This window comes from Brassica napus, unplaced genomic scaffold (assembly GCF_020379485.1).
Source record: "Brassica napus cultivar Da-Ae unplaced genomic scaffold, Da-Ae ScsIHWf_210;HRSCAF=368, whole genome shotgun sequence".
Taxonomy (NCBI): Eukaryota; Viridiplantae; Streptophyta; class Magnoliopsida; order Brassicales; family Brassicaceae; genus Brassica; species Brassica napus.
The window spans coordinates 1-23,055 of NW_026015526.1; the positions used below are offsets into that span (position 1 = coordinate 1).

Here is a 23,055-nt window from a genome sequence, read left to right on the forward strand (position 1 = left end):
TACAAAGAAAAGAAAGAGATAAACTCAATATATAGAAAAATAAATAATAAGTAAATATTATAATGATATAAATATATGAATTATTATACAATAATAAGTAAATGCACAATTTTTAAAAAATGAAAGAAAGAGTACATTAAATATTAAACATCTATCTTAAAATGTAAAATATAGATATTAAGTAAATAAAAGTATAAGGAAAAAGAACATACACAACTTAAAAACCATGGAGAAAAAGTATATTAAGATTTTAAACATCTATCTTAAATGTAAATATAGATAGATACTACGCAAATAGAAAGTATAAGAAAGGAAAATACACAATTTAAAAAAATGAAAAAAAGAAAAAGTACATTAGTATTTAAACATCTATCTTAAATTGTAAATCTATCTTAAAATATAAAATATTGGTAAATATAAAGTAATAAAGAAATAGAAATAACACAATATAAATAAAAAAATAAGTAATAAGTAAATATATAATATAAGTAATACCCAGTTTAAAAATGAAAAATTACATTAAGATTTAAAATATATCTTTAAATGTAAAATATAGATATTTACGTAAATAAAAGTATAGCAAATGGAAATATACAATTAAAAATATGGAAAACGTACATTAAGATTTAAACATTTATCTTAAAATGTAAAATAGAGATATTAATTAAAAAAAAGTACAAGAAATGAAAAATACATATACAGGAAAATAAAAACAATAAGTAAATATGTAAATATATATATATTAATTATATATATAATAATAAGTAAATACACAATTTTTTTTAAAAAATGAAAAAAAAAGTTCATTAAGCATTAAAAACATCTATCTTAAAATGTAAAATATATAATATAAGTAAATACACAATTTAAAAAATGGAAAAAGTACATTAAGATTTAAATATCTATTTTAAAATATAAAATATAGATATTACGTAAATAAAAAATATAAGAAATGGAAATAAACATTTTAAAAAATGGAAAAAGTACATTAAGATTTAAACATCTATCTTAAAATGTACATCTATCTTAAAATGGTAGTAAATTATATAAAAATGGAAATACCACATTAAACAAAAAAAATAAAAATGTATAGTTTTACATCAAGAAAGTCCCTATAAAACTCATTATTCCATCAACATCAACCTCACACTATCAAGGAAAACTTCAAAGCATTCAAGCAAAAAAAAATGGTTCCCGCCATCGACTCTTGCCGTCCCAAAAACCTTTAATGACTTGAAAGAGATTTTATATAACAACGAACTTTTTGTTAGGTGGATTCATTGTTGGAAAACCCGCAACTTCTAAAAACCAAACTTATTCATGGGAATTGAATTGCTTTTCATAGACTCAAAGGTATTCTTACAAATTTAAATTAATCTAATCTATAATTTTATTGTTAATATTCATACTAACTCTTTCATGATCAAACCATTACAGTTAATAACCATTCAAGCGTTTATCCCGAAACACTTCCTTCCTCGCCGAATCATGTATTGGTTCATGTTGGTTTAGTATTGTTTTTGGTTTATTAACCGGTTTAGGATGGTCCTATTGTAAATATAATTTAAGTTGGCTTAGCATATATTATGCTTTAAATAACTTAAATTAAATAATAGTAATATTAGGCTTAAAATATATTTTAGAGAGTTTTCAAATATATTTACAGAACATTATAGGTGATGAATTTAATTTATTAAATTCGTTTATTACTTAAAACTAAGTTTTTTTAAAAAACATACTGAGTTATAAATATCAATGATGGATGGTGAGTATAACATGAAGACAAAAATGTAAATATTTGATTTTCAAGATAAGAAATTCAGCTTTTATTCAGTTACTCAATATATAATATCTTAAATTTTTTTTTAATATACATAATTTATATATATAGATTAATCTTCCAAACTTAAACTATTATATTATATATGAATAATTTTTTTAAATAAAAATAATTTCTGATTTAAAAAATAAAAATAAAAACAACAAATGGTTATTTTCAAACAATTGATGTAATTTACATTATACTATCATTTAACAAGTATTAGATACATTTTGATATATCATTATTTTCGAAGAAAACAATAAATGTTAAACATCAATATCATCTAGGTTAAGTATACGAACAACACAAATTCAAACATCACAAAAAATATTTACATAAACATTATAATACAATAATTAATCAAAAAATACAATTCAAAAAATATTATTCAAAATAATAGTTATATACTTAATATTTGAAAATCTAAGATATTTTTGCTAAAATTGTACTTACCTGGCCAAGGAAATCGACCATCTTTTTACGGATCGATCGATTGTTGAGCATGTGGTCGATCCGAAAATACTCTGCAGTTTAATTAAATATCTAAAACTTTTATTCTAATACTCAACAGATAGTTTTACTAAATATGATAACTAGATAGCCAACAAAATTACAAAAAAATTATTTAAATAGTAAAAAATATGTTAATTTAACGTGTTAAAATTTAAAAATAAATTTTAATTATGACATGCATCTTAATATTTATATAAATATATATCATAACCTAAATATAAATAATTTAACAACTTAAATTAGAAAAAAATAAAAATCCCGGGCGTAGCCCGGGTTAATCCCTAGTAATACTACTAAACATGCTTATTTTCTGAATTAAAGAAAAAAACTTATTATATTAGTTAAACCAAAATTATAAATTTGAGACTCATTAAATTACTATAGCTTGTGTAACACAAGATAAATCGAATCTTTATAAGAAACCGGAAATGGCTAATCACGTCTTTATTTTAGGTTTGGGAAATCCGCAAAAAGTCTTACAGAATATAGGAAACCGGAAATGATATGTTCTTTCAGAAACTTCTGATACTTCAATTCTTGATATTATTTTTCCATCATTAAAGAGTAGAATACAATGTTGAAATACAAACAAATAAAAACAAAGGATTGCGGTTTAGATTCTTTTGGGTTTATTGATTATATAAGTAACAATATTCCTTCGCTACTCTAACCTCTCCTCCCAGGATGGAGTGTATTTCCCTTTTATTGGATTATAGAACTTTGGTTAGAAACTTTTGAGTTTGTATTAGGTTTGGTTGTTATTTATTATGTTGAAGATACCTTTTATTATATAAGTTGCACTCATTAAACTAATTAGTGAATTTAGGCTAATCCGTCCCGTCAATATATATTTTTTTACACTAGAGTAGTTTGAGATTTCTGAGTGTTTTCTGTTTTAAATTGTGTTATTTTCCCTCTTTCCTCGTCCTCTTGACTTGTCATAATGTAGCTGTAGATAAATTATTTTTATTTATTAATAATTGATCATCTTTTTATTGAAATTGTTTACTTAGTACATTATAGATGGAAAAAGCTCCTTATCTATGGAGCAAGTAGAAAGAGTGAGAGACATGCATAGAGATGATCTTGAGGGGAAAAAGTGTTTCATGCATCAGAAAGCCTCTTCTTCTGACTCTGGGAAGATAGGCTTGAGCGGAGGAAATCTTGTTTCGCAGAATTCTTGACAGTCCCGTTAATGAATCTCTGCTACCATTTGCCAGATTCTTTGAGGTTTCTGTCGTCGAGATCTTAATATGAGAATGGGGAAGCATTCATAAAACATAAAGTACTGAGGTTTACCTTCTTTTGGTTTTCTTGATTATATAAGAACCAAAATAAAATAAAATCATTTGAATGATAGGAAAATCATATGTAAAATACTATTAAGTTTCAGTTGAGGATGATAGAACTTTGGTGCAGCTAGATTTGAGTTTGTATAAGGTTTGGTCATTGTTTATTATGTTGAAAGTCTATTCTAGTATATAAAGTTGAACTTATTAAGTTAACTAGGCAAAGAGCCCGTGCGATATCGCACGGAAACTCATTTTATAAAGAATATATTATAATCTATAATTTATAATTTTATATGCCTGATAAAAAAATTAAATCATATAAATAATTAACTTTAATTTTGATGATTAAAATATGATTTACAAAGTATTCAAATATATATATATATATATATTTTTTTTATAAACCTTAATGTTCCCTTTAATTTTTTATCAAAACACATATTGTAACAATTGTGTCTTCATCCTTTTTAAGTTTTTTCATACATTTTTCACATGATAGTTATCTTCAACCACTTTTTGAACAAAATGCAATTTTTTTTTGCATGATATATAATTTTTTTTCCTATTTAAGACATAATATTAAAATTATTAGTTTATAATTTTAAACAATTATAATTTATATGTTGGTAATTGTTATTTTGTATATTTATCTACCTGCTTTATTTATTGAAAATGAATATTCAGAAAATTGAATATTGTAATAAATATATGTTGATTTACGTTAATATGACCCGTCTCATTTATAATATTTTTTTTTAATTTTTGGGAGAGTTCTTATAAAATACCAACACTTATTATATAAACTAACACATTACTTAAATAAAACCAATATTTTTTAAAGCAATCCCACTTTGAGATGAAAAGACACCTTGTTTAGATGAAAAGTTGCAACTTTGACATTATTTTTTTCACCATTTTATTATTAGTAGATTAGTGAAAACTTGATTTGAAAAATGCATGGGAGATACGATTTATAGATTTTTTAAAGCCTATTTGAATAGTCACAACCTTTCAATATGAATAGTCGTATTCTTCTAATACTCACAACTTCTTACTTTTTAAAAGATACTAGTGAATAGTCACAACTTTTAGACTATTTTTAGAAGGACACAACCTTACAACATATAACTTTTAGAAAAGACACAACCCTCTACACATATTTTTCAAAAGACACAACCTTTCAACATAATTGAAGTTCACAACCTTAGGAATTAATTGGAAAAGACACAACCTTACAACATAGAACTTTTAGAAAAGACACAACCATTTACACTACTTTTTCAAAAGACACAACCTTTCAACATAAGTGGATTTACAACCTTAAAAATTAATTGGAAAAGACACAACCTTCCGACATAGAACTTTTAGAAAAGACACAACCCTTTACACTTCTTTTTCAAAAGATACAACCTTTCAACATAAGTGGACTCATAACCTTTGGAATTAATTAGGATTGCTATTATTAGTATTAATAGATTAGTGAATTTAAGCTGATCGGTTTGATGTTTATATATTTATTACACAAAACTAGTTTGCGGTTTGGAGTAATTATTTATTTATTTTCTCTGTGTGTCTGAGTGATGTGTTTTGGTTTAAATTGTGTTATTTCACTCTCTCTCTCGATCATCTTGACAAAATGTAGTTGTAGACAATTTTTTTATTCATTAGTAACTGATTATCTTTTTATTGAGAATATTTATTTAGTACATTATTATAGGTAGAAGAAGCTCCTTATCTTTGGAGCAACTAGAAAGAGTGAGAGACATGGAGATGATCTTGACCGGGGGAAAAGTGTTTCATGCATCAGCGAACCTCTTCTTCTGACTCTGGGAAGAGAGGCTTGAGCGGAGGAAATCTTGTTTCACAGCGTTCTTGACGGTCCCGTTGATGAATCTCTGGTACCATTTGCCAGATTCTTTGAGGTTTCTATCGTCAAGATCTTCCCAATTAACGTAACTGAGTCCAAATCTGACGGTAAAGCCTTTACAGAATTCATAATTGTCTCCAAGAGCCCATGCGAAGTATCCTCTCACGTTGACACCCTTCTCCCTGAAAACAAGAACAATCATATATAAATGTTAGCAAAAAAGAAGAAGAAATAACATAAGAAGAAAATCATTTATAGTAGTATCCACTCACTTGATGACCTTGCGGAGAAAACATAAATGACTGCAGAGATAATCAATTCGCTTGTAATCGGCAATAGCCTGCTCACGGTTTTCTTCACTGGGGGTACTAAATCCTAAATAAACCGCCACATTAAAAATATTCCACAATAAAGTCAGTTTCTTCGACTAATATCAAAATACAATAATTATTATGTGGTATAAATGAAAAGAGTTCGTAAAACTCACCGTTCTCGGTGACATAGATTAAAGGGTCTCCGTATTTGGTTTTGAAGTAGTCCATTACGTAGTAAATGCCTTTTGGGTAGTAATAGCTGTTGCCGTTTACCTTGTCTTCAACGAACTGTGAAAATGGAAGTAAATAAATATACACATCAATTAAAAAACATAATTAGGGTTGTTATACTGAAAACTGAAAAAATGAAAGAAAAACAAATCTTAGGGGGTGGATCATTGATATATACCAGTGGACCAAGAAATTCACCACGTGAGTTATCATCTGTAAACACAAGGATGAAATAACAGATGGTCACTCACAAAGTACGTTGCAACAAAAAGGAGATAAAAGAATATTTATATGTATAGAAAGGCTGTATCTAATTAGTGGTAATAGACTAGTACATGTGAGCTTTACGCCAGCGTCCATCATGGCAGTGTGTGTCTCTGAAGGATATGGGTTAGGTTTTGGCTGGGCGTATTGGGTGACGTAATAGTTTAGACCAAGAAAATCATATGAACCAGCAACGAGTTCTGCTTCTTCCTCGGTGAAGTTGGGAAGCCTACTACCCACAATCTGCCTCATGATGTCTGGGTATCTACCCTTTGTTAGCGGCTCCATGTACCTGATCCATGTATATCTTTTCATTATACATATATACAATTTATACTGATACATTTTTGGTAATATAAATATATATATATACCATCCATGGAAGAATTGGTTCATCCTCTCAGCTGCTTCTATGGAGGCAGGATCAGACTCATCAAATGGAAGAAACCATCTTGTAATCATTACAGGTCCAATCTTCCCTTTTTGGAACTGTTGGTTACGTGATATATGACTAAGTTAGAATCAGATATCTTAGATTACACTACACCATCTTTATCACGTATTGAGACAACTCACCTTGTATTTGGTCCTGTAAAGATCGACGACCGTGGCATGAGCAAGAAGCTGGTTATGTGCAACGATGTAGGGTTCTGTTGAAGAATTTCCACCGTAACACCTGTGCTTGGTATCAACCATAGGAGAACATCGACCGGGTGCATCTGTTCCGACCGCATAGCCTCTCGTAGGGACTGTGTATAACTGGTTGATCGTGATCCAGTGCTTTACCTTTCCACCAAATTCTTTGAAACATAGATCCGCGTAATCTTTGAAATCTTGTCTGCATATGAATATATAATTATTTCAGTTAATACATGTAATTAAATAAGACCAAACCTTCTTCTTTTTTATTAATAATTTTATAATCAATCTCTTAAATTCATATATAATATGTCTGCATGGCACATACATGATCTGGCGGTCCAAGAAACCTTCATACTCATCTTGGAGTGTTTGAGGAAGGTCCCAGTGAAAGAGGGTAACGAAAGGCGTTATATTCTTTTCGAGGAGTGCATCTATGAGTTTGTGGTAGTAATCAAGACCTCCTTGGTTCACTCCCCTACTCACCTTTCCTTCTGCTCATGTATATATATGTCGTACATTAATTAGTACTTTTTCAACTAAATGATCCCAGTTAAAATACAAACGAATGGATAACATGTACATACTTGGAATGATTCTTGACCACGCAAAGGAGAACCTGTAGCCAGTAGCATTGAGTTCGCCCATCACGTCTACATCTTTCTGCAGTTTACATATTTTAATCACATGTCAATTCCACACGTATAGTTTTTATACATATATAGTTCAATCATACGAGTATCAATGTATTAACCTGCCATCTCGTATAGGACTCACAAGTAGTGTCTCCATTCTTCAAGTCTGACCCTGATTTCTCTGATAGTAGTTACAAATACATTAATACATGTACATATAAACCGACGTTCATCTCATGTGTATATATACACTGTGACGTACCTGGATATCGGTGACTGAAGCCATCCCAAATGTTAACACCACGACCTCTTCCTCCTTCGATCTGAAATGAAAAGAAACAACCATGCGAAGTTGCATTTTAGTATTTTTGAATTGTATTTATTGATACGTCAAAAACATTTGTTGCATGCCTGGTAAGCAGAAGATGCAACACCGAAGATGAAGTCTTTTCCGAAGTTTTTACTGCTTAAAATATCAGTGTTACTACATGTGAATGGATTGTTCTCTTCGCAAGTAATTTCTTCATCAGCTTTGCAACTCGCACCAGCTAATAGAAACACTAAAGCGAGTCCATGAAGAAGCTTCATGGTTAATCTGTTGATGTAGGTGTTGTGTTAATGGAACCTTGTGACCATCTAGGGTTTATATAGCCCTTCCAAAAGAAGAGTGACGTATGCATTTTTCTTTGTCTAAGTGTTCTGATATTTTGGGAGAGGTTTAGCTGAGATGAAACCCGTGTGATCATTTACTTTAGCTCAGTGTTCACCGATTGATTATGTTTTTTTTTTGTTTTGTTTCCAGTTTTTAGCATGCCTTGTTCTTCAATCAACCATTACATTGGGAAAAAAATACAAGATGTTGCATTTTTTATCGGGATGAATTGTTAATGATTTATTGCTACTTTTCCTAGAGTTAATTTTAGGAAATAACCTATGAAGTTGAACGGAAGCACGTCTTTGGACAAATAAATCTGGTGTCATTTTCTTGTCATATTATTTATATTGTTTTCAAGTGTAATTTTTTTTTGTTACATTCCATATCTGGAACACACAACTTGGAACACGAATTGTCTCACATCTTCAAATTGATCCGTCGACAGTGGTGAATGCAGCATGTATATATCGAAGGTTTGCGCAAAACTAGAACGACACGTATCATCATTCATCAAGATTTGTTGTATTAAATAATGTTCAAACATTCGTCATGATTAACGACATAAATTATTGAAGATTTTTATCGAAATATTATCAAGTGTTGAATCTAGACTAACACTGATCCAAGGCCACACTTATCACGAGCCTCACCGCTCATAATCACAGCATATCTTATTTTGGTTTTGAGTCTTTTTACCTCTCTATATATGCTTTTATCACATGAGACCGGACTCTACGAAAGACAAAAAAATTTGCATTTTTTTTAAAGAAAACCAAAACAAACCACATTTTTTGCATTTTTCTATCGTTTCTAGATAATCAGAGCCGTATGACCGAGACGAATGATAAAAATATTTTCAATAAAAATAATAATACGTTTTATTATAGAGAATAAAAAAACCATGACTTCTGAATAAATACAAAACCATGACTTCTGAATAAATAAGATAGTTACTTTTTTTTGAAAAAGATTTTACTATTTAAATGCAGGAGACCGAAAATATTTTACAGAGATTGAACTCAGTAGGCCAAGTGGCCTTACATATCTAAAAGATACAAACTTGAATCAGTGAATTAGCTGGATGGGTTTCACGTAGAGAACCATAACTGAAGTAGAGAAGAAGAGAAATTTGGCCTGTCGATTCTTAGACTGGAGATCCTGTTTTTTACCGTAAGCTTTATTTGAGCTACCAGGCCGTCTGGTGAAGTGAAATGAGCATTGTGCAGTCGATTGTTCCTCTCTGTTCAGAGCGCATAAAGTGTCGCCTGCCAACATAGAAGAAGAAAAGTCTTTTGGACTTTGTTTGAAGTATGGCTCTTAATTTGGGGAAGTATTGCAGTCCATTGACGAGATGAGGCGAAGTGACATTTTGCTGCCATGATTCTCCAAACATCCCAAGCAAAGTTACAGTCAAAGAAACAATGAGCAATTGACTCATCAGCAACATTGCATAGGAGGCAACGGGGGTCTGTTTGTAATCCCCAACTGAGGATCCTGTCACGAGTGGGGCATCTGTTCCTGACCATCAACCACACTAAGAACATGTGTTTGGGTATACCACCTGAGATAGTTACTTGTATATTAATCTATAGTTTAAATCTATACTTTAAGTAAAAATAAATACATTTTAATTATATTTTTCATAATTAGATATTCTTTTCGACAAAGGTTCTATTGAAGTGCGTGAAACAGACAAAGCTATGACTTCAAACATGAGGTAAAATAATCTGTTCATATTTTTGTAAGAACAAAATATTTAAATGTATGCTCTTTAGGCTTTCGATATATTAGGATGGGCCATAAATAATAGTTTCAGTTTAAGTAACATTCACGTTACCAATTTGTGCTGGGTTTTTCTTAGGTTAGTATGCTCTTTCTGCAAACTGCCATGAAAAGATTGCACTGTGAATGTTAAGCTACGAGTTACGGACAAAAATCAACTTGACCGAACAACAAGGAGTCGTCATCTTTAAAGCATGCGCAAACTTCTATGGATAATCCCAATAGACAAATACATACTTATCAAAAAAAAAAAATCTACATATTGCAATAGCAATGATACACTTTTATACTTGTAGTGCGTATGGTGAGTTTAAAATGGTCTATTACATTAGATAAGCTTTTCAAAGTTTGTATAAATGCTATAAGGACCATTTCAATAGTTTTTTGGCCCACAGATTCACAGACCTTCCCCACCAACTCAATGAATACGACCATTTCTCACCTAGTCCCACAGATTCATAGAAATGGTCTATCGATTCTATCTTTGATAAGGTTTTGGTTCAGGAACAGCGGCGAACCTACGCTATACAGAAAGCGGAAAACTGCCACTACTGTAAAGTAAAACAAATTTAATTACACCAAGATTGTTAAGATTCTGCAGTTTGGTTGGTCACTCAGCAAAGGCTCGAATCTCCTCTTGACCCCCTCCCTTCATTTTTTCTTCTCATTTCTTTATTTTACTTTTTTGTGTACGTGTTATATTCATTACTTTTCTTGTTCTTTTTCTTTGTTGTTTCATTATTTTTCTTGTTAATTTTTTTTGTTCCTCATTCTTTTCATAGTTACTACTATTTTCTAAAACAAATAGTTATAATACTTTTCATTTCACTTGGGTAATGGGTTCATTTTGTTTTCTTCATTTAGTTATAAAAATATTTTTTAGTATATTATCTCTCTATGTTCTCTTCTAAATTTTATCTTTCTTAAAAAATAAAACATAACTATGTAATATTATTAAATAAAAAATGTTTTTAATTAATAAATTATTTTTATGCCTCCACTCAAAATATTTTCTAGATCCGCCGGAAACATGGTTGTTCATGAGTTCTTTTGTAATGTGAATATATTTCTGCTTAGTGAGACTGTGAGACAAACACTAAGGAATTACTGAAGACTTTTTCAATGGATATGATCATATGCTTTTTTTTTCTTAGTGAGAGAAACATTAACGAATTATTCAAGATATGTATCTTTTTTTTTGTAATATATGCTTCTGTTTAGCGAGAGAAACATTACTTAATTATTGGACAATTGTTTTTTTCAATGGATATCATCAGACATAGTTATCTTGATAATCTGAGTGATTATTTATTGCATGACATGTGGCTTTGGGTAGATAATGGTGTATCTTTAAATAAGAATTCTACATCCATACGCAATTACATGTCACCTAACTCTATATTTATGTCTTTATTTTTTCCTTTTGAACTTAACTCTATATTTTTGTCTTATGGCCACATTTCTTGATTAATGGTTTGTCTGATAATAATTTTTTGCGAAATGCTTGTTGCATTCTTCCTCCACGGCCTTAAAGAAAAAAAATACTCTTTATGATTTAATATAAAAAAACAATAGTCTTTATTCGAAACAATAAAATATTCAAGGACAATATGGTACACGACACAACATTGCCTGATAATCATAACTGATTTAAAGGCGAAAACCTTTAATCATTACAATATGAAAATTCAGAATTGCAAACGCAAAAAACTTCAATCCAAACCAAACCTTGTTAGCCAACCATTGTTGATCCTATGACCAGAAAGATCGGCAGCGGCGGCGGTGGTGGTGGTGAGAAGCATCTGACTGGTGATTGGTAGTTGGTAATAGCCATTATTTTTGTCATCCATCGAAGCAACGGTTGCAGGATCTTGACCATCACTCATCTGCTGAGGTTGTCCCATCAAAAGACCCACGAACGATTGGTTTGAATTTGGATACTGATTCGAACTCTGTCCCTGATCATGATTCAAACCTGTATACATATCCTGGTTCGAACCATAGAACATAGGCTGAGTCTGATCATCAAAGTTAGCAGGAGTTTGGTATTGAAATGGTTCTTCACGATTCATATTCATACCCTGGCTCGAACCATAAAACATGGGCTGAGTCTGATCATAAAAGTTAGTAGGAGTTTGGTATTGAAATGGTTCTTGATGATTCATATTCTGATGATGAACATGATCATTAAAACCTCCAGGAGCCTCCTCCTTCACACTCATATCCATACCATCAAATTGACGCATATGATCATAAGCTTCAGTAGGGTTACTTACCAAACCCTCAGTTCCGACAACAAAAGGGTTCGCATCACCAACGACAGGACCAGACGCATCTGTAGCAGCGACATTAGGAGGAACTGGCTCACCATTCGCCTCGAGGAACTCGATCCTGTGACTTAGATTTTTGACATAATCACCAATAAAATGATTTAGTTCTCCAATAAAACATGGATCATCATAGTGATGCGGCTTTAGCGTCTCCCCCTTGAAAAGATCGAACATAACCTCTCTAAGCTCAATCTCTCGATTCTCCGCTTGTAGCCTCATCGCTTTCGCTTGTCCCTTCTGGATCCTCTCCTCCAGATGCCTCTCTTGGTCGTACATCTTCTTGCACCGTTCCTCCGGCAGAACACCCATAAACGCCGAGTGCACTGCTTCAGCGCCTTCCCTTGACGGCCAAAACTCCGTCTCCGTGTTGTCGCAGCTGTTGATAACCACACAAACTTTGACACCGCAGAGAGTTGACAGCTCGTTGGCTTTTTTAAGTAAACCTGTCTTCCTCTTCCTGAAAGTTTGGTTCCTTGCAGTGCTATTAGTCATGGGCTCTATTTTTATCCTTCCCTTTGGCATTGTTTTGTGTTGGTGAATGATAGAGATATGTTGGCACTTGATAATGCTCTTGTTTATATAGTGTAATGAGGCTGGTATTACGTATGCAGGTCTTATCACTTTCTTTGGGATCATTAATGCTAAATTGCAGTAATGTATAATTATAATAGTTACAAAAAGAATATATATATACTCATTAACAGTTGTCAGGAAATCATTGGATAGAGCAGATAATAATCATGTAACTTTAGATATTATTTGTATAACTCAAGATATGTTTCCCTTAGTTGAAGCAATTAAACCAACCAATAAGGAAACAGTAAATTTCAATGGAAATTTAGATGAAAATGTTGCCAGCTAATGCTGCGTAGGTAGTAAGACTAAAATTACACAGATATATCTAAAGGAAAATTTATACAATTCTAATCTATACTAATAAAAAAGATCTTTTGAGGCTCCATAGAGCGTCCACATCAGCAAAAATAACTTATCCCGAAAGATGACACGTGACATAAAATATAGTTTTTACATTTTAATATTACTAATTTTTAAAAATTATAAATAATATGTAAACATACAGCATAAAAATAGAAAACTACATTAAACATATGTAAGATTACCATTTTTCACTTAAAAAAAAGATGGTTTATCTCCATAATGTAACATTACCGTTTTATAAAAAAAAACAAAAAACATTGTACATAATTTCGAAAATAATAAATATATGTAAACATACAACATAAAAAAATGAAAATACTACATTAAACATATGTAAGATTAACATTTTACATTTTTATTTTTAAAAAAATAATATGTAAACATACAACATAAAAAATAAAAATAAACTACATTAAACATATGTAAGATTACTATTTAATTTTCACTAAAAAAAAGACGGCTTATCTCCATAATGTAACATTACTATTTTGTAAAAAAAACATTATATATAATTTCTAAAATAATAAATAATATGTAAACATACAACATAAAAAAATGAAAATACTACATTAAACATATGTAAGATTACCATTTTACATTTAAAATAACAATAATATGTAAACATACAACATAAGAAAAAATAGAAAAACTACATTAAACATATGTAAGATTATCATTTTCACTAAAAAAACGGCTTATCTCCATAATGTAACATTACCATTTTATAAAAGAAGAAAAAAAACATAAATATAACTATTTGACTATTTGTCCAAGTTCTTCTATTAAACATTGCCGTTTTACATTAAAAATAGAAAAATACATTAAGATTTAAACATCTTTCTTAAAATATAAAATATAGATATTAACTAAATATAAAGTACAAGAAAGAGATAAACTCAATATATAGAAAAATAAATAATAAGTAAATATTATAAATATATAAATATATGAATTATATATACAATAATAAGTAAATGCACAATTTTTAAAAAATGGAAAGAGTACATTAAATATTAAACATCTATCTTAAAATGTAAAATATAGATATTAAGTAAATAAAAGTATAAGAAAAAGAAATACACAACTTAAAAACAATGGAAAAAGTATATTAAGATTTAAACATCTATCTTAAAATGTAAAATATAGATACTACGCAAATAGAAAGTATAAGAAAAGGAAATACACAATTTAAAAAATGGAAAAAGTACATTAGTATTTAAACATCTATCTTAAATTGTAAATCTATCTTAAAATATAAAATTATTAGTAAATATAAAGTATAAGAAATAGAAATACACAATATAAATAAAAATAAGTAATAAGTAAATATATAATATAAGTAAATACCCAGTTTAAAAAATGAAAAATTACATTAAGATTTAAAAATATATCTTAAAATTTAAAATATAGATATTACGTAAATAGAAAGTATAGCAAATGGAAATATACAATTTAAAAATATGGAAAACGTACATTAAGATTTAAACATTTATCTTAAAATGTAAAATAGAGATATTAATTAAATAAAAAGTACAAGAAATGAAAATACATATACAGGAAAATAAACAATAAGTAAATAATGTAAATATATAATATATTAATTATATATATAATAATAAGTAAATACACAATTTTTTTAAAAAATGAAAAAAGTTCATTAAGCATTAAACATCTATCTTAAAATGTAAAATATATAATATAAGTAAATACACAATTTAAAAAAATGGAAAAAGTACATTAAGATTTAAATATCTATTTTAAAATATAAAATATAGATATTACGTAAATAAAAAATATAAGAAATGGAAATAAACATTTTAAAAAATGGAAAAAGTACATTAAGATTTAAACATCTATCTTAAAATGTACATCTATCTTAAAATGGTAGTAAATTATATAAAAATGGAAATACCACATCAAACAAAAAAAATAAAAATGTATAGTTTTACATCAAGAAAGTCCCTATAAAACTCATTATTCCATCAACATCAACCTCACACTATCAAGGAAAACTTCAAAGCATTCAAGCAAAAAAAATGGTTCCGCCATCGACTCTTGCCGTCCCAAAAACCTTTAATGACCTTGAAAGAGATTTTATATAACAACGAACTTTTTGTTAGGTGGATTCATTGTTGGAAAACCCGCAACTTCTAAAAACCAAACTTATTCATGGGAATTGAATTGCTTTTCATAGACTCAAAGGTATTCTTACAAATTTAAATTAATCTAATCTATAATTTTATTGTTAATATTCATACTAACTCTTTCATGATCAAACCATTACAGTTAATAACCATTCAAGCGTTTATCCCGAAACACTTTCTTCCTCGCCGAATCATGTATTGGTTCATGTTGGTTTAGTATTGTTTTTGGTTTATTAACCGGTTTAGGATGGTCCTATTGTAAATATAATTTAAGTTGGCTTAGCATATATTATGCTTTAAATAACTTAAATTAAATAATAGTAATATTAGGCTTAAAATATAATTTTAGAGAGTTTTCAAATATATTTTACAGAACATTATAGGTGATGAATTTAATTTATTAAATTCGTTTATTACTTAAAACTAAGTTTTTTTTAAAAAACATACTGAGTTATAAATATCAATGATGGATTGGTGAGTATAACATGAAGACAAAAATGTAAATATTTGATTTTCAAGATAAGAAATTCAGCTTTTATTCAGTTACTCAATATATAATATCTTAATTTTTTTTTTTAATATACATAATTTATATATATAGATTAATCTTCCAAACTTAAACTATTATATTATATATGAATAATTTTTTTAAATAAAAATAATTTCTGATTTAAAAAATAAAAATAAAAACAACAAATGGTTATTTTCAAACAATTGATGTAATTTACATTATACTATCATTTAACAAGTATTAGATACATTTTGATATATCATTATTTTCGAGAAAACAATAAATTGTTAAACATCAATATCATCTAGGTTAAGTATACGAACAACACAAATTCAAACATCACAAAAAATATTTACATAAACATTATAATACAATAATTTAATCAAAAAATACAATTCAAAAAAATATTATTCAAAATAATAGTTATATACTTAATATTTGAAAATCTAAGATATTTTTGCTAAAATTGTACTTACCTGGCCAAGGAAATCGACCATCTTTTTACGGATCGATCGATTGTTGAGCATGTGGTCGATCCGAAAATACTCTGCAGTTTAATTAAATATCTAAAACTTTTATTCTAATACTCAACAGATAGTTTTACTAAATATGATAACTAGATAGCCAACAAAATTACAAAAAAATTATTTAAATAGTAAAAAAATATGTTAATTTAACGTGTTAAAATTTAAAAATAAATTTTAATTATGACATGCATCTTAATATTTATATAAATATATATCATAACCTAAATATAAATAATTTAACAACTTAAATTAGAAAAAAATAAAAATCCCGGGCGTAGCCCGGGTTAATCCCTAGTAATACTACTAAACATGCTTATTTTCTGAATTAAAGAAAAAAACTTATTATATTAGTTAAACCAAAATTATAAATTTGAGACTCATTAAATTACTATAGCTTGTGTAACACAAGATAAATCGAATCTTTATAAGAAACCGGAAATGGCTAATCACGTCTTTATTTTAGGTTTGGGAAATCCGCAAAAAGTCTTACAGAATATAGGAAACCGGAAATGATATGTTCTTTCAGAAACTTCTGATACTTCAATTCTTGATATTATTTTTCCATCATTAAAGAGTAGAATACAATGTTGAAATACAAACAAATAAAAACAAAGGATTGCGGTTTAGATTCTTTTGGGTTTATTGATTATATAAGTAACAATATTCCTTCGCTACTCTAACCTCTCCTCCCAGGATGGAGTGTATTTCCCTTTTATTGGATTATAGAACTTTGGTTAGAAACTTTTGAGTTTGTATTAGGTTTGGTTGTTATTTATTATGTTGAAGATACCTTTTATTATATAAGTTGCACTCATTAAACTAATTAGTGAATTTAGGCAAATCCGTCCCGTCAATATATATTTTTTTACACTAGAGTAGTTTGAGATTTCTGAGTGTTTTCTGTTTTAAATTGTGTTATTTTCCCTCTTTCCTCGTCCTCTTGACTTGTCATAATGTAGCTGTAGATAAATTATTTTTATTTATTAATAATTGATCATCTTTTTATTGAAATTGTTTACTTAGTACATTATAGATGGAAAAAGCTCCTTATCTATGGAGCAAGTAGAAAGAGTGAGAGACATGCATAGAGATGATCTTGAGGGGAAAAAGTGTTTCATGCATCAGAAAGCCTCTTCTTCTGACTCTGGGAAGATAGGCTTGAGCGGAGGAAATCTTGTTTCGCAGAATTCTTGACAGTCCCGTTAATGAATCTCTGGTACCATTTGCCAGATTCTTTGAGGTTTCTGTCGTCGAGATCTTAATATGAGAATGGGGAAGCATTCATAAAACATAAAGTACTGAGGTTTACCTTCTTTTGGTTTTCTTGATTATATAAGAACCAAAATAAAATAAAATCATTTGAATGATAGGAAAATCATATGTAAAATACTATTAAGTTTCAGTTGAGGATGATAGAACTTTGGTGCAGCTAGATTTGAGTTTGTATAAGGTTTGGTCATTGTTTATTATGTTGAAAGTCTATTCTAGTATATAAAGTTGAACTTATTAAGTTAACTAGGCAAAGAGCCCGTGCGATATCGCACGGAAACTCATTTTATAAAGAATATATTATAATCTATAATTTATAATTTTATATGCCTGATAAAAAAATTAAATCATATAAATAATTAACTTTAATTTTGATGATTAAAATATGATTTACAAAGTATTCAAATATATATATATATATATATATTTTTTTTATAAACCTTAATGTTCCCTTTAATTTTTTATCAAAACACATATTGTAACAATTGTGTCTTCATCCTTTTTAAGTTTTTTCATACATTTTTCACATGATAGTTATCTTCAACCACTTTTTGAACAAAATGCAATTTTTTTTTGCATGATATATAATTTTTTTTCCTATTTAAGACATAATATTAAAATTATTAGTTTATAATTTTAAACAATTATAATTTATATGTTGGTAATTGTTATTTTGTATATTTATCTACCTGCTTTATTTATTGAAAATGAATATTCAGAAAATTGAATATTGTAATAAATATATGTTGATTTACGTTAATATGACCCGTCTCATTTATAATATTTTTTTTAATTTTTGGGAGAGTTCTTATAAAATACCAACACTTATTATATAAACTAACACATTACTTAAATAAAACCAATATTTTTTAAAGCAATCCCACTTTGAGATGAAAAGACACCTTGTTTAGATGAAAAGTTGCAACTTTGACATTATTTTTTTCACCATTTTATTATTAGTAGATTAGTGAAAACTTGATTTGAAAAATGCATGGGAGATACGATTTATAGATTTTTTAAAGCCTATTTGAATAGTCACAACCTTTCAATATGAATAGTCGTATTCTTCTAATACTCACAACTTCTTACTTTTTAAAAGATACTAGTGAATAGTCACAACTTTTAGACTATTTTTAGAAGGACACAACCTTACAACATATAACTTTTAGAAAAGACACAACCCTCTACACATATTTTTCAAAAGACACAACCTTTCAACATAATTGAAGTTCACAACCTTAGGAATTAATTGGAAAAGACACAACCTTACAACATAGAACTTTTAGAAAAGACACAACCATTTACACTACTTTTTCAAAAGACACAACCTTTCAACATAAGTGGATTTACAACCTTAAAAATTAATTGGAAAAGACACAACCTTCCGACATAGAACTTTTAGAAAAGACACAACCCTTTACACTTCTTTTTCAAAAGATACAACCTTTCAACATAAGTGGACTCATAACCTTTGGAATTAATTAGGATTGCTATTATTAGTATTAGTAGATTAGTGAATTTAAGCTGATCGGTTTGATGTTTATATATTTATTACACAAAACTAGTTTGCGGTTTGGAGTAATTATTTATTTATTTTCTCTGTGTGTCTGAGTGATGTGTTTTGGTTTAAATTGTGTTATTTCACTCTCTCTCTCGATCATCTTGACAAAATGTAGTTGTAGACAATTTTTTTATTCATTAGTAACTGATTATCTTTTTATTGAGAATATTTATTTAGTACATTATTATAGGTAGAAGAAGCTCCTTATCTTTGGAGCAACTAGAAAGAGTGAGAGACATGGAGATGATCTTGACCGGGGGGAAAGTGTTTCATGCATCAGCGAACCTCTTCTTCTGACTCTGGGAAGAGAGGCTTGAGCGGAGGAAATCTTGTTTCACAGCGTTCTTGACGGTCCCGTTGATGAATCTCTGGTACCATTTGCCAGATTCTTTGAGGTTTCTATCGTCAAGATCTTCCCAATTAACGTAACTGAGTCCAAATCTGACGGTAAAGCCTTTACAGAATTCATAATTGTCTCCAAGAGCCCATGCGAAGTATCCTCTCACGTTGACACCCTTCTCCCTGAAAACAAGAACAATCATATATAAATGTTAGCAAAAAAGAAGAAGAAATAACATAAGAAGAAAATCATTTATAGTAGTATCCACTCACTTGATGACCTTGCGGAGAAAACATAAATGACTGCAGAGATAATCAATTCGCTTGTAATCGGCAATAGCCTGCTCACGGTTTTCTTCACTGGGGGTACTAAATCCTAAATAAACCGCCACATTAAAAATATTCCACAATAAAGTCAGTTTCTTCGACTAATATCAAAATACAATAATTATTATGTGGTATAAATGAAAAGAGTTCGTAAAACTCACCGTTCTCGGTGACATAGATTAAAGGGTCTCCGTATTTGGTTTTGAAGTAGTCCATTACGTAGTAAATGCCTTTTGGGTAGTAATAGCTGTTGCCGTTTACCTTGTCTTCAACGAACTGTGAAAATGGAAGTAAATAAATATACACATCAATTAAAAAACATAATTAGGGTTGTTATACTGAAAACTGAAAAAATGAAAGAAAAACAAATCTTAGGGGGTGGATCATTGATATATACCAGTGGACCAAGAAATTCACCACGTGAGTTATCATCTGTAAACACAAGGATGAAATAACAGATGGTCACTCACAAAGTATGTTGCAACAAAAAGGAGATAAAAGAATATTTATATGTATAGAAAGGCTGTATCTAATTAGTGGTAATAGACTAGTACATGTGAGCTTTACGCCAGCGTCCATCATGGCAGTGTGTGTCTCTGAAGGATATGGGTTAGGTTTTGGCTGGGCGTACTGAGTGACGTAATAGTTGAGACCAAGAAAATCATATGAACCGGCAACGAGTGCGGCTTCTTCCTCGGTAAAGTTGGGAAGCCTACTACCCACAATCTGCCTCATGATGTCTGGGTATCTACCCTTTGTTAGCGGCTCCATGTACCTGATCCATGTATATCTTTTAATTATACATACATACACTATATACTGTTACATTGTTCTGTAATATATATATATATATATACCATCCATGGAAGAATTGGTTCATCCTCTCAGCTGCTTCTATGGAGGCAGGATCAGACTCATCAAATGGAAGAAACCATCTTGTAATCATTACAGGTCCAATCTTCCCTTTTTGGAACTGTTGGTTACGTGATATATGACTAAGTTAGAATCAGATATCTTAGATTACACTACACCATCTTTATCACGTATTGAGACAACTCACCTTGTATTTGGTCCTGTAAAGATCGACGACCGTGGCATGAGCAAGAAGCTGGTTATGTGCAACGATGTAGGGTTCTGTTGAAGAATTTCCACCGTAACACCTGTGCTTGGTATCAACCATAGGAGAACATCGACCGGGTGCATCTGTTCCAACTGCATAGCCTCTAGTAGGGACTGTGTATAGCTGGTTGATCGTGATCCAGTGCTTTACCTTTCCACCAAATTCTTTGAAACATAGATCCGCGTAGTCTTTGAAATCTTGTCTGTGCATATTAATATAGAATCATTTCAGTAATGCATGTAACTAAAACCAAGTCTTTTTCTTCTTTTATTAATAATATAAGAAGCATGGCACAAATATAAACATACATGATCTGGCGGTCTAAGAAACCTTCATACTCATCTTGGAGTGTTTGAGGAAGATCCCAGTGAAAGAGGGTAACGAAAGGCGTTATATTCTTTTCGAGGAGTGCATCTAAGAGTTTGTGGTAGTAATCAAGACCTCCTTGGTTCACTCCCCTACTCACCTTTCCTTCTGCTCATGTATATATATGTCGTACATTAATTAGTACTTTTTCAACTAAATGATCCCAATTAATATACAAACGAATGGATAACATGTACATACTTGGAATGATTCTTGACCACGCAAAGGAGAACCTGTAGCCAGTAGCATTGAGTTCGCCCATCACGTCTACATCTTTCTGCAGTTTACATATTTTAATCACATGTCAATTCCACACGTATAGTTTTTATACATATATAGTTCAATCATACGAGTATCAATGTATTAACCTGCCATCTCGTATAGGACTCACAAGTAGTGTCTCCATTCTTCAAGTCTGACCCTGATTTCTCTGATAGTAGTTACAAATACATTAATACATGTACATATAAACCAACGTTCATCTCATGTGTATATATACACTGTGACGTACCTGGATATCGGTGACTGAAGCCATCCCAAATGTTAACTCCACGACCTCTTCCTCCTTCGATCTGAAATGAAAAGAAACAACCATGCGAAGTTGCATTTTAGTATTTTTGAATTGTATTTATTTATACGTCAAAAAAAATTTGTTACATGCCTGGTAAGCAGAAGATGCAACACCGAAGATGAAGTCTTTTCCGAAGTTTTTACTGCTTAAAATATCAGTGTTACTACATGTGAATGGGTTGTTCTCTTCGCAAGTAATTTCTTCATCAGCTTTGCAACTCGCAGCAGCTAATAGAAAAACTAAAGCGAGTCCATGAAGAAGCTTCATGGTTAATATGTTGATGTATGTGTTCTGTTGTGTGGAACCTTGTGCCCATCTAGGGTTTATATAGCCTTTTCAAAAGAAGACTGTTGTATGCATTTTTCTTTGTCTAAGTGTTCTGATATTTTGGGAGAGGTTTAGCTGAGATGAAACCCGTGTGATCATTTACTTTAGCTCAGTGTTCACCGATTGATTATGTTTTTTTTTTTGTTTTGTTTCCAGTTTTTAGCATGCCTTGTTCTTCAATCAACCATTACATTGGGAAAAAAAATACAAGATGTTGCATTTTTTATCTGAATTGTGAATGATTTATTGCTACTTTTCCTAGAGTTAATTTTAGTAAATAACCTATGAAGTTGTACGAAAGCACGTCTTTGGACAATTAAATCTGGTGTCATTTTCTTGTCATATTATTTATATTGTTTTCAAGTGTAATTTTTTTTGTTACATTCCATATCTGGAACACACAACTTGGAACACGAATTGTCTCACATCTTCAAATTGATCCGTCGACAGTGATGAATGCAGCATGTATATATCGAAGGTTTGCTCAAAACTAGAACGACACGTATCATCATTCATCAAGATTTGTTGTATTAAATAATGTTCAAACATTCGTCATAATTAACGACATAAATTATTGAAGATTTTTATCGAAATATTATCAAGTGTTGAATCTAGAGTAACACTGATCCAAGGCCACACTTATCACGAGCCTCACCGCTCATAATCACAGCATATCTTATTGGTTTTGAGTCTTTTTACCTCTCTATATA

The 23,055-nt window shown here is 29.8% G+C and overlaps 3 protein-coding genes across 3 annotated transcripts; all 3 read right to left on the reverse strand.

Moving 5' to 3' along the window:
- Positions 1–5,266: 5,266 nt before the first annotated feature.
- On the reverse strand, positions 5,267–8,216 carry LOC125600057 (myrosinase-like). The gene is made up of 12 exons (XM_048773026.1): positions 7,989–8,216; positions 7,840–7,900; positions 7,697–7,758; positions 7,530–7,605; positions 7,271–7,436; positions 6,880–7,141; positions 6,677–6,792; positions 6,375–6,595; positions 6,218–6,252; positions 5,982–6,096; positions 5,767–5,869; positions 5,267–5,676 (listed from the first exon to the last, which is right to left on the reverse strand). The coding sequence occupies exons 1-12, from the start codon at positions 8,163–8,165 to the stop codon at positions 5,424–5,426; spliced, it is 1,647 nt and encodes a 548-aa protein (XP_048628983.1). The 5' UTR covers positions 8,166–8,216; the 3' UTR covers positions 5,267–5,423.
- A 3,348-nt stretch (positions 8,217–11,564) lies between these two features.
- On the reverse strand, positions 11,565–13,099 carry LOC125600058 (MADS-box transcription factor PHERES 1-like). Its single transcript, XM_048773027.1, has one exon. It carries the CDS (start codon positions 12,978–12,980, stop codon positions 11,727–11,729), a length of 1,254 nt encoding a protein of 417 aa, XP_048628984.1. The 5' UTR covers positions 12,981–13,099; the 3' UTR covers positions 11,565–11,726.
- Positions 13,100–19,407: 6,308 nt separating this feature from the next.
- Positions 19,408–22,314, reverse strand: LOC125600059 (myrosinase-like). The gene is made up of 12 exons (XM_048773028.1): positions 22,109–22,314; positions 21,959–22,019; positions 21,816–21,877; positions 21,649–21,724; positions 21,390–21,555; positions 21,022–21,283; positions 20,819–20,934; positions 20,516–20,736; positions 20,359–20,393; positions 20,123–20,237; positions 19,908–20,010; positions 19,408–19,817 (listed from the first exon to the last, which is right to left on the reverse strand). The coding sequence occupies exons 1-12, from the start codon at positions 22,283–22,285 to the stop codon at positions 19,565–19,567; spliced, it is 1,647 nt and encodes a 548-aa protein (XP_048628985.1). The 5' UTR covers positions 22,286–22,314; the 3' UTR covers positions 19,408–19,564.
- Between the last annotated feature and the right edge of the window lie 741 nt (positions 22,315–23,055).

Excerpts from the sequence above, each read along its gene's own strand:
- LOC125600059 (XM_048773028.1), bottom strand. The coding sequence starts at position 22,285 with ATGAAGCTTCTTCATGGACTCGCTTTAGTTTTTCTATTAGCTGCTGCG. Across the intron at positions 22,020-22,108 it reads TTGCATCTTCTGCTTACCAG|ATCGAAGGAGGAAGAGGTCG; the intron begins GCATGTAACAAA and ends TTTTCATTTCAG. Across the intron at positions 20,394-20,515 it reads CGCTGGCGTAAAGCTCACAT|ATGATAACTCACGTGGTGAA; the intron begins GTACTAGTCTAT and ends TTGTGTTTACAG.
- LOC125600057 (XM_048773026.1), bottom strand. The coding sequence starts at position 8,165 with ATGAAGCTTCTTCATGGACTCGCTTTAGTGTTTCTATTAGCTGGTGCG. Across the intron at positions 7,437-7,529 it reads GTGGTCAAGAATCATTCCAA|AAGGAAAGGTGAGTAGGGGA; the intron begins GTATGTACATGT and ends ATACATGAGCAG. Across the intron at positions 5,677-5,766 it reads TTTCTCCGCAAGGTCATCAA|GGAGAAGGGTGTCAACGTGA; the intron begins GTGAGTGGATAC and ends TCTTGTTTTCAG.
- LOC125600058 (XM_048773027.1), bottom strand. The coding sequence starts at position 12,980 with ATGATCCCAAAGAAAGTGATAAGACCTGCATACGTAATACCAGCCTCA.